The 12,655-nt window shown below is 38.6% G+C and overlaps 1 protein-coding gene across 1 annotated transcript in view; it reads left to right on the top strand.

Moving 5' to 3' along the window:
* LOC140237402 (protein disulfide-isomerase A5-like) overlaps positions 1-12,655 on the top strand; it is a 61,050-nt gene that overhangs the window by 22,163 nt on the left and 26,232 nt on the right. Inside the window, exons 6-12 of the mRNA XM_072317322.1 lie at positions 5,546-5,638; positions 6,329-6,389; positions 7,384-7,451; positions 8,422-8,513; positions 9,131-9,199; positions 9,892-10,028; positions 11,760-11,827. Of these exons, the coding sequence (XP_072173423.1) occupies positions 5,546-5,638; positions 6,329-6,389; positions 7,384-7,451; positions 8,422-8,513; positions 9,131-9,199; positions 9,892-10,028; positions 11,760-11,827 (588 nt within the window). The remainder of the gene's footprint in view (positions 1-5,545; positions 5,639-6,328; positions 6,390-7,383; positions 7,452-8,421; positions 8,514-9,130; positions 9,200-9,891; positions 10,029-11,759; positions 11,828-12,655) is intronic.

Here is a 12,655-nt window from a genome sequence, read left to right as displayed (position 1 = left end):
ATATGGGGTCAACGGACGATTTAAAGAGCTATGGCGAAATAAACAAAGACATGTTTTTTCACTATATTTGCAGAAAGACGCGCACGCGGAATTTCAACTTTGACGCCAGTGCATTCCTTTGTTATAGGTCGAAATCGATCGGAAATCAATGGATATTGTTACTCAGAGTATAAGGAATCCAAATCAGTCAAAAAAATTGCATTTTCATGTTGCTTACGGGCTCTGCGCGCGAAATTGCGCGGACGGACGCGCACGCGAGAAAATGTTTGAAACGCTTGAAATTGTCTGAAACTTCGAGATTTCCCATTGGGAAGTCGTTTTGAGCCTTTTAAAATTTTGACGCGCGCTTACGCGCGCGTAATGATGACCTGTGTAACTAGCGTTAGAAAGTAAGATAGAGCGTGACCTGAACTTCATGTCCACCGAAAATGATACAGAAATGACATCTAGTTATGAAGTTATGATCGATCATGTGACAAAGTCCGAAAATCACAAAATGGCGCCTAGATGACGTCATCGATATGTTACTGTCATGAAAACCTTATTGTGGCTAGATTTTGTCATGAGACATGTTGACTGAAAATGTCATGTTATTTCGTAATGTCATTCTTGAGATATTGACGACACAAAATGTGGCAGAAAGAAAGAAGAATAAAAAAAAAGAGAAATTTTGACAATCACAATAGGTGATACGCTAAAAGCGTATCACCTAATTATGATAATGTCAGAAATTCATTATGTTGATTTCCAAAAGGGAAATGAAAAGCTGTGCTGTTCAGTGTTGTGATGTGATACATGCAGTTTTTATATGTCCTTGTCCCTCTTGCTGATACACTGTAGTAACCATCATGAGGCTCGTATCCAACCATTTGATGTAGGTTCATGCTGAACTATGGCTTTGAAAATGTCGCCCATATTCTTTCCACAAAAGCTATAATGTCCTTGATTTTTTATTTTTTATTTTTTATTTTTTATTTTTTGGTAACAATTTGAATGGCACCCTCATGAGAAAAGTTGCTGGAAAAGATGCTTGAACATCCCCCAGTGTCTTGCAGTGCTGTCTACCCAAGGAAGATTTATTGTATGGAGCGCATGAATCATCACATCAATTATGTCAATATTGACTGATTTTATTTATTTTTTCCCTATCTCGCTAGCTGCTGAGTGCTCAACTATTCTTCATTTGGTCATTGTACACTCAGTTATTATCTCTCTGTGCAGTGGAAATACACCTGATCTGTCAGCTGCACGAGTTGATATTTGAAAATGGGCATCAAAATTGATATAATATTGATATGCTCCCCGGTTGATTCAGTTCTTTCAGTGATGTGTAAATATGGGTGTGAACCAAACCATATGTGTGATCCAGCGCCGTATAACTTGGCGTGCTTGCAAACCCAGCTTCATAGTGGTCCCAGGGTTATTGAATGAAGTGTATTGTTGCTACAATGATAGAGGTCTATGGCTCTGTTTACAGTACATGCAGAGCAGATAAGACTTGTGTTGTATTTAGTTAGACTCCCCTGAGACTGTGGTATGATTATTAATTTACTCAATATTATTTGGTAATTCCTGGGCACTGGTTTGACAAATTTCTTAGGTCCACTAAATCTTATCTGTCATCTTTTAATCCAGGTTGGTAAATCCTCTATTTATGCATTAATTTCATCCTGTTCTAAGCATATTTTAATATCCCTTACTCTATTGTATGATGAATCATTCTGTTTTGAATAAACCCAAGATTTATTATGTACAGATATTTAGTTATGAATTAAATAGCAAGAAAATTGTAGCATGTGTATGCACATATTGATAGGTATGGATCAGTGCTATGATAAATAAACATTAGCACTAAAGGAATTTACAAAAACAAAAATAGAGCACATCTGGAAATTAGCTGGCTCATATGCTGCATTTCTGAATCCCTGCTGAAAAATTGTGTATACTGTTAACACTGTATCTTGGAAGTAAGATTATGATCAATTTGCTCTTTAAAAGAAATGATACAAAATGAATATGAGTTACACTGTGTGTCACAGTGCCTGGGTATTTGTGGAAGTCCATTAGATTGTAGAGTCAGTGTATGGGGGAAACATCTCGCATTGCCATAGAAATTTCTACAGATGACCTCATATGGCGTGTATACCTCAGGGAAGATGAAGCCAGTTCAATGAACCACTCACCAGGGAGAGTGGCGTCCCATCAACCAATTTACAAAATCCATTTCTTCGCATTGCAATGCACCGCAGCGTACAACATCACTTTCATTTCATAGGCCTGCTTGCTCTTTCCTGTCAGTCTTGATTTATGACAGAGCTAGCTTTTTTCGGTGGCGCCACCTGGTCGTGATTCCATTACTGAAGTACTGTGGTCATCCTTTGCTGATTCGTACAATTGCTAATTCATTTGATTGAAGCGATGGTCGAGGATTATCCGCATTAACTCGAATTAGGAGATGCAGATCTAGAATGCAGCCAATGGCAATGGGTATCAAGATCACATGACTGTGCGTCAATGCTTTTTTCTTCTTCTTTTTTTTTTCAGCACACAGTTTGTGTAGCTGTCATGCAACACATTCAAGGGCCTGAATTCACGAAGTTGGTACAATTGAAACTGTAGTTTAAACCATGGACAATTTGTATGGAGCGCCAAGTGTCGCATGGCCTATTTCGTTACAAAATCAATCATTTCATCGACAAAATGATCATTTCGTAACGATATGACAACATTTCGTCAACAAAATGATCATTCCGTTAATGAAATGAGCATTTCGTCAACGAAATGGTCATTTCATCGACGAAATGACTGATTTTGTAACGAAATAGGCCATGCAACACTTGGCGCACCATACAAATTGTCCATGGTTTAAACCATGGTTTCAATTGTACCACCTTCGTGAATTCGGGCCATGGTGTGCTGTACTCATTGGCAGGCTTGAAACACAACGCATTTTACTGCGTTAGTTGATCGCAGTATGTTACAATTTTACACAGCTGTCTTAACCCTTTGTATGTTGCAAGTGACAGTTGGCACAGGAAACCCCATAGTGCTACCACACATTGTCCAATGTCCCTGGCACCGAAAGAGTTCCTTGATCCTTGGTCCTTGATGCAGTAATACATGTACCTTGTTGCAGCTCTTTTGGGAAGCTATACCAGGATGATGAACTTAGCCTGTGTGTCATATGGGGGTGCCATTTGGTGTACGCACAGCAGTCTCACTAAAGTACCTTCGCCAAAGCCAGCTGCATATTAAAGCTTGCACCTGTCTGACTACTGCTACTCACAATATTGCTACAAATGTAGGCTGGTTGCCATTGACCTCACCGCTTGATATCAATAAGTTATGATGCATGCAGTGAGATCTAATGGACTCTATGCACTGCAATTTGCAGGTCACCATTTTAGAGCTGACCGATTTTTTTTTCTTCTTGGTAAGCCTGCCTTATTCATTTGTACATCAATAGACTTGATGAAAGATTTCCTCAAAATGAATAGCATTGTAAGTACATGGCTTGCATACCTGTATATAAGCAGGGCTCAACACTAACTCTTCTGCCCGGTGGCCACTAGAATGTTTAAATCTGAAATTTTAGTGGCCTGAAAAAAAAAATATATAGCACCAGGCCTGAAATAAAAGTAAAAGTAGCAATCCATTTTGAATCCTAGTTGCCCCATCAGGCCACCAGAAGATATATGTACATGGTGTAGATTAGGTGGCCTGGCACCAATTTTCAGTGGCCCCAGCCATAGGGCCACCGTTAATGTTGAGCTCTGTGTAAGGCATGAGGATTCAGTACCGGTATATCTGATTACAGGAGAAATTGACAATGAAGGTTTATTTGTAGTTTGTGCACTAGTGTTGATATATTTCTAAGGTCATCTTAGTTAAATCAACAACAAGAGATATTACATGTAAATAAGAAATTTATTTGTTTCTTTTTCTGTGTAATTCCTGTTTCAAGTCACTCTTGGTGTTCATGTTACTCCATACCTTTATGTTGCCATGGTAGATATAAACATTTCGTAAGTAAAATTTTACCTCACAACCATATCCTGCTTCCAGTGAGTAAGTGTCTAAATTATCTGAAGTGAGGACACAAAAACTGCAATGGCAGTGTCCATGTTCATTGTCATTAAATGTTCTCAGTGCATGGTGAAATTGTACTTTGACGGTGCATTGCAATGATTGATTCAAGGAGTAATCTGGTTAAAGTGGGTAATCCCTGAGATTTTCAATAGGCCCATATGCGTGGTGTGACCTTGGAAGATGAAACAGATGGAAATCACACATGCTTGTCTCGTTTTGTTTCTGTCCTGGGATGGAATAAACTCTGATGTATTTTTGGTAAGGTGTGAATCAGTGGTGTGTCTTGTTACCAATGAAGCATATCAGACTGGACAATTGATCTGATCAGCGAGGCTTGTCCAGAGAATGATTAGACTGATGGGTGTGAATAGCACAGCTGTAATTCCCATCGAAATGTCACTTTGCAGGAAATCATGTTGATGTACAAGATTTTAGGTGAATATCGAAACATCCCCTTTTCCTGAAACATTTAAAGGGATCGTATAGTTTTAGTTGAGACCAAATTTCAGGTTTCTAACATTTTTTGATGAGATGATGAGAAACCTCTTCTGAAATATGAAAGAGCATGTAATTCCATGAGAAATTTAATGTTTATTTGATGAAAATTGGTTTTGAAATGGCTGAGATATCCAAAACATGTATTCCAGTAAAGTGTGGGACCCACACTTTATTACGATCGCTTTGTTTTACTTTGTTTTTGGGTGTTTCAGTCATTCCACACCCGATTTTCATCGAATAAACTTTGAATTCCTCTTAAAATGGTATGCTCTGTACCATTTCATAAGTGTTTTCTTGGTATCTTGCAAAAAGTTAAAAGCCCAGTTCTCAGCTCCACCAATACTGTACCATCCCTTTAATGTTCTTGGCAAGCATTGTGTGGCTGACTTGGAAACCATTTCCAGGACTACCAACAGTAGGTTTCTGTTTCACCAAAAATAGGAAAATTTGTATCTGAAGTAACTCAGCATTTTTCTTAAATTTCATGTGATATGCTTATTATTATTATGATGATGATGATAATGATTATTTTTATTATTATGATTATGATTGTGATTATGGTTATTATTATTATTATTATTATTATTGTTGTTGTTATAGTTATTATTTGCGCTGTTCTTATATTTTTACCTATATTTTCCTTCACAGTATGTATATTTTTTCTCTGTGAAATAGTTTTTTTTTTTTAAATGTCCAGAATTCAGCAGCCTCGCAGTTTTGTCAACAATTGCGTATCATATCAAACTAGGACATTTTTCAAATGAGCAACAAATTTGAGAAAATTGACTCCATGAATGCTGAGCCGTGGAGGGTCAATGTTATGGAGGTTATTGTCATTGTAACGGGGAACTGTCCACTCCATTATCTGGTGGGGAGAATTTTTGAGTTCTCTCAGTGGAACTGTTGTATACCTCACCCATTCCATCATGGATTCTTGCTCTACTTTTTCTGTCTGCAGTCTCTGATCAATTTCATGCGGGACCCCGAGGGCGACCTTCCCTGGGAGGAAGAACTGAACGCTGGTGATGTGGTCCATCTTGGAAGTACCAAGGTGAGAGTGGTAGTGGTAGGATACATACTTCCAATTATGAAATGATCAGCTGGAAATGATTATAATTACCTTGGTACTGTGTGATATACTGTGTACTGTGTTATAATGTGAAAAGGAATGATGTTGAAAATTGCCTGAAAAATCACAATAATTCTGGAATTTATTACAGACAAGAAGGGTTGATTATATTACCAATTTGTGTATGTGGAAGAAAAATTGGCCTTTCTTTTCCCGTAAGTCCTGAAATATAAGAGCAGAGTGACTTATTTAGGTTGAGAACATGATCAGGCTCTGTACATACATGTAGTTCTAGTATGGCACACAAATTTCAGATAAGCACAAGGCTGACATGATGCCCAAGGTATTTTATCAATTTGAAATGTTATATCAGTGTGTCTCCTCAGGATCCAATTGCAAGTCATTCTTGTAACACAAACCCCTGCCAGTTGTTTGTAAATGACACTTCTCAATCGCAATTCCGTCAAAGCTGTGTGATGTGTCAATATACTAGTAGTCATATTGCTTCCCATTCAACTACAAGGCCAAGTCTGTATGTTACTCACCCTGAATTGTTCTATTAAAAGCAAAAAGATTATGTGGAGAAGGATTCTCTGTTCTAATTTGTTTTGACTTATGAAAGCTCAGCTAAGTGTAAACAACTCAAATCGGCTTACCACATCTCTTTTGCAGGATTTTCAGAAGTTACTGTTGAAGGAAAAGAAGCCAATTCTGACGATGTTTTATGCACCATGTAAGTATTCTGCTGTAAAAAAATGGAACATATATAGACCGATTCTGTGAGGCGGTTTGTGTATTATTGGCATGGGCAGCGCCATTACTGCGGTGTCCTGGCCGACCCCCTCTCCCCCACCCCCTCCCTACATTAACACGCACACGGAATGAAAAACTGATGCACGGTTGTTTTAGCCAATAGGCGTCTCGTACTGAGTGCACGAACGCTCGTTTAATGCGCGAACCTTTGTTACAAGTGCGCGTACTCTCCTGCTACAAGTGCGCGATAAACATGTTGCCCGTGGGGTGGGGGAGAGGAGGGGGGTAGGCTGGGACACCGCAATTTGAGCTAATGGCTGCGCCCAGTGCCCAAATTGTCTGCTGCCCTCAACAAACCCGAATCGGTCTATACAAGTACATATATGGCTTTTATGTCTCTGCCCAGAAGATGCCCTAGGATTTGTGTGTTAATTCATAAAGGAAGGACAAACATTTTTTTTCCCACATTAAATACCAGAATTAAGTATCAATTAAGACAATGATGAGAAGTGGATTCCAAGTTTTATTATGTAATCTTGAGGAAGTTTAGAGCTGCATTCTGTTGGCCAATAATGAAGAAAGTAGGACGACAGGAAACAAGGAGGCAAATAAGTGCTGAAAAGACTACTTCTACTGAAATAGGAATATTAGACATCAGCCAGTCGAATGCACATGATGCAATTTGTGTGAGGCGAGATAATGAGGCCAGTATCATGTTCTCTTTTCTCATGCAGATCCAGATATATTTGATACACAGGGTGATACTCAACATTTGTGCTTAACCATTGGCAAGAGATGTGGTAATGATGGGGTGTGTAACATAGTCATCCTGATTTATGCATATTTATAAATGCATGTTAAATGACTTTTGATTTCCCCTTTTCATATCCCCTGCCCCCTCTCTCTTCCAACTCTCTTCCCCCCCCCCCCCCACACACACACACACTCACATATTCATGGTCTCCCAAACACAGGGTGCGGCCACTGCAAACGGATGAAGCCCGAGTTTGCTGGAGCTGCCACAGAGCTCAAGGGATCAGCGGTAAGTCTGTCCAGGTGTAGAGTTTGGTCCTATCTTCTTGTTAATCCCATATATATCCTCATTATTTCAGCTGCAGTAGGTTGCCCAACTCACACACAGCTCAAAACCTGGGGGGGGGGGGGGGGGGTGGGAGAAGGGAGTGGGGAGTGGGGGAGAGAAGGGTAGGGAGATAAAAGAAGTATAATGGTATTGACCATGGCAAGTTAGAGCTACATGCTTGAGCACATACAGGGTCAAACTGTACTTTAGATTGGGACAATAAAGACAGCGTTCATCTTTGATCTGTTTCGGTTCTGATGAGGATCTTTAAGCATTGTCTTCAACGACCTTTCACACTGAACACTTTCCTCCTGTGAAGGTATCATAAAGTAGAGTGTATTGTTTGTTCACTAAACAAAGTCCTTTGGATTAGAAGTGAGATACCAGGTACATACATGTAGACACTATGTCGATCATGTGTAATTTCAGATTTCTGTAAATTCACCATCACTCACTAACCCTGTGCCTACTGGAGAAAGGGATTCTACCTGTTCAGCAGGAAATGAGATTATATGATACTTGCACAGGTGGCCTTGCAGTCAAAGAAAGAAAAAGGTGCAGATATTATAATCTTTCTTTACATCCTTAAATGACTAAATACTCTCATGGGCATGAAGCTACAACTCTCAAATGATTTGGTTATTATCTCATGTCTTGTCTATACTATTCTTTTGCAAGAAACTGTAAATGTTGCCTGAACTGAATTGACAACGAAATAGAGGTTCCTAATTATGTGTGATTCATTTGCTACCATTCTGCAAATTCAAAACTCTTGAAGTTCATAAAGAGATGATGAGAAGTGAAACTGGTTTACGGGGTAACCCTGGTGATGGAAAGAGGGAGGTGGATAGAGGGGTGTTTAGTGTACACCAAGAACCATCCATTCTCCTTCAGATTATTTTATGTCATATAATGTTTCTGCCATTTCCAGGTTCTGGCCGGCATGGATGTGGACAGGCCAGAAAACATGGCCACGCGGCAAGCTTTCAATATCACTGGCTTCCCAACTATTTTATATTTTGAGTAAGTTATCCATGTTTTTGGATAGAATTGTGCTCTCAACATGTTTGTAGCTGGCATCCTACTTATTGTGTGACCCAGAAGTATGAAAACAGAATCCCCAAATGAATTCAATTCAATAGTGATTATACAAATAGGGGAATTTGAAAATGGTACCACAACTTCTGATGTGTTTGTATTTTTTTTTTTTTTAATGAGGCACATATTTTTGTGTTGAAATTTGGTCATGTAATTAGTTGCTTGTCTGAACCTAACTTGCATGAAACCACATGATCCATTAAAAGAGAATATTCTTCAAATTCTTCAGAAAGAAATATTCTGGATTAAAGGTCCTAAACAAATGTAAGAACTTTTTATGATCTCCAGTGGAAGGTGATTTGTGCTAACATTTCCCTGGTAATGCTGTGCAAAATGTATTTGTCAGTGGAAATTAATTTTGTTTTGAAGTGAAAGAGTCTGTGTGCAAATCTTATCGTCACTCACACCCTGTTACGGTTACAATGTAAGTCATGTTTAATAGTGAAATTTGCTTCTTATCATTTCTATTCATTTGTGATTAAAATATAATTCATGTCAAACGCTTGTCTTTTTTTTTTGTGCTCTCTTTCTTGTTTTTGCAGAAAAGGAAAACGGAAATATGATTATGGAGGAGAAAGAACCAAAGACGGCATTGTGGAATGGATGAATGAGTAAGTGTTTGAAATATGACTAGGAGGGAAGAGTGATAATGAAAATCACTATATTTTTGCTTTTCTGCACCTTAAAATGTTTGTTCTTTGATGATTACCAACTGTTGCAGGAATACACATTATGAGGTATATCATGACAGTTTACTGTAAGAGTGGATATTTTCGCACGACTAATTTTTTTTTGGCGTTTGGCTGGATAAGAAGAGTTTCGTGTGTTTTTAATTCCGCGGAATCAGGACATCAACTACTGGGACATATGGCACGCAAAAATATTGACGTGCATTTATTTTCTCGCTAGCTTCTGGTTGCGCGAAATATGCGAAAATTTCAACACCATGAAAATTTCCACTTTTGCAATAGTTCTCTGAGTATACAATGGTGTTTATATTTGTTTATATTTTTCCCTTTATAGTTTGCTGCTTTGTTACCGCATACTTAAGATCTGTCTCTTCCGTTTAAACTTCTTCCACTGGGAATGCTCTGCTTTAGACAACAATTCTTATCTTTCTCTTTTTCTGATGATTCTTATTCTAGTTCCTGAAGTAAAGATGGAATGTTTCCTATTAAGTTTGTGAATCGGCTTTTTGTCATTTCGTTGTGGTTGTTGATGATAAAAGATGTTTATCAAGTTGTAACTTCATCTGTTCATGATTAGTCTGAACGCGAATATGTTGCCACTCTCCCCCCGAAAGTCCCCAGCCTCCCAAGGAGCCGGAGAAGGAGCCAGAATGGAGTGACGAGGAAACGGACGTCGTCCACCTCAAGGACTCGACCTTTGACAGTTACCTCGCCGGCCACAATTCTGTGCTCGTCATGTTCTATGCTCCATGTAAGCCCTACAAGTTCCATTGTCGTTTGGCAGAGACAAGCTCTCAGTTTCTATTCCTGAAAAGTACCCTTCTTTTGAAATCTGTCTCGGTTTTCCAAAAAATAGCAGTATTGATCCTGGTTTTCATTGGAGTGCTCCTAATTCCTGGACAAAATTTCCTCCTTGTTAAGGTGTTAGGAAATGATGATATGAAGAAACTAGTTCTTTTGTGATTTTATAGCATCAGGTGCAATGAGTTGTTATGGTAAACAATTGCCCATCCCCATCCACCCTTGATACCATACTTGCCAACTAGTAAGATTTTATCAGATTCAGTAAGATTTTTTACGTTAAAAATAGCAAAATCAGATTTTCTGTCAGAGAAATCAGATTTTTAAAAATATTCAGATATACCTTTCATGTGTATTTTGTGAAGATTTGACCGAAAGTAAGATTTTTAACTTCAGTTTGCATATAAAATAAGATTTTTGCAATCCACAAGTAAGATATTTCGTCTTGAAATGTTGGCAGGTATGTGATGCTAATGCAAATTTGGAGAACAATCTATAAGGGAACATTGACTCTACTGCACGTGCAATGAAGACATGTTACTCCATGTTATGTGGCTCTTTGTGCAACATGTATGAGTTACTGAGTCACTGTCACTGATGAGTGCAGAGTCTCTTACCTCTCTGTCTATGTACTGAAGTGAGACATTAGACCACTCTACAATAACATCATTAGGGCTTTTTTTTTTCATTGTTAAAAAATTTCAGTATTTTTTATTGTTTTAGATGGCTCATAAAATCTGGACAAAGTTTGTACATATGTGGACCATCAAAGATTGTCTTTACATTGTATGAGTGTGGGACAATTTTCCGGAGTTTTGGATAATGGTATCACAGCCGTAACAGTAGAAAAGTACCTGTACAGTGTATGCTTCATACAAGCTGCATATATTTTTGATGAAGACATCAGCTTTTACTTTGGCACTTTTGTTGTTGTTGTTTAGTGTACCTTGCATGTTTCTACATTTGTGACCGTGCACCTCAAAACGAACATAAAGTCGCACACACTGATTTTGCGTGAGGACTGAAAATAAGTGAAGTGGGTCAACCTAGCCGAACTTGACTTTTTCATATTTTCTGAAAGAGCGGGTCTTCTTTTACATCATGCTAAAATTTGGTATCATAAAATGGGTAGGAAAGTGTGTTTTTTAGCAGTTTATCTCGAACATTTTTGGTAGAATAGTGTGATTAGGTGTGTCTTTAGAATCCCTTTTTCATTTCTTGTCCACATTCTTCACTTTCAACTCTAATAACTTTTGAAAGGATAGTGCTACTGCTTTGAAAGTTGGCATTAATTATGGACAGAATGTGTTAATGAGGCATGCTTAATTTCAGTTTAATCTGATAATCCCTTCATTGTTGTTACTCTGGTGGTTTACTTTCTGTTTTTTGTCCCATTCATCGCACAGCCAGCACGGTTTGGTAAAGATTAAGCGCTTGAATAGACACTGTATTTCAGAGCCTCTTTTCTCAGTTCACACTTTTCCTGAGTTTGTGCTTTCTTTCCAATATTTAGAAAGGTTAGGAGAGTCCATTTGAATTGAGTTATACATCATTTTAAAGCTTAAAGTCTGCTCTTTCAGAATATGGTCTTAACTAAAAATTCATGTCTGGCGACTTTTTGTTTGTTTTGAGGTGCAGGGTCACATTTATTTCATATCTCTCTCTTGATTTTGCATCCCAGGGTGTGGACACTGTAAGAAAATGAAACCAGAATACGTTGACGCCGCAGCAACCCTGAAAGAAGAAGGGGTGAGTGAACTGTTTGAGATATTATGGATGACACACTGAATTTAATGGTTCCCAATTTTTCAAAATTGTGCATGTTTGTGTGCACACCCTGTGTTTTATCTTCAATTTTAAATGGGGGGGGGGGGGGGGAAGAGTTGAGAGGTGCTGATTTGACAGCAGTTTGTGACCTCACTCAATTGTTGTCTACAGTTTTTGGTAGTTAACACCTGCTAGTCTTCATCATAGCAGTCACTTTACTGTGGAAGTGAGTTTGAGCAGAATCCTTTAATAAAGCAACGAAGAATAGAAAGTCACATTAAGTACATGCAGTCCGGATATTCATTAATGTGAGGAATGTATTTGCCCTATTTCAATGTTCTAAGGCCCGACTGTACTTGGGTGTTTATCATGTGACTAAAATCCCGGTCAGACAATGAAAAACTTTGCATAGTTTACTTCTCATTAATTACACCCACGCCACACATAGTGTGAAGGGGGTATATAGGAATCACCGTGATGTTGGTCAGGCGGGCGGGCGGTTGGGTGGGTGGGCAGGCGGGCGGGCGGTCGGTCGGTCGGTCGGTCTGTGGCAAAATCTTGCGTTGCGAACTCCTCCTACAGTTTTGAAGCAATTTGAATGAAACTTAGGGGAAATGATGATATTGAGGTATAGATGTGCAAGACATATTTTTTGTGTTTGTCGGACAATGTGTTGCCATGGTAACCATAATTTTACCAAAACCTTGTGGATTGAATAACTTCCATAGTATTTAAGCAATCAATTTCAAAATTGGTATCTATGATGATCTATAGGTGTAGTTATGCAAGACACTCTTTGTGTTTGTACTT

This window comes from Diadema setosum, chromosome 14, assembly GCF_964275005.1.
Source record: "Diadema setosum chromosome 14, eeDiaSeto1, whole genome shotgun sequence".
NCBI lineage: Eukaryota > Metazoa > Echinodermata > Echinoidea > Diadematoida > Diadematidae > Diadema > Diadema setosum.
Note: the sequence above shows the minus strand (reverse complement) of the source record. Positions and strands in the feature narration are given on the sequence as shown.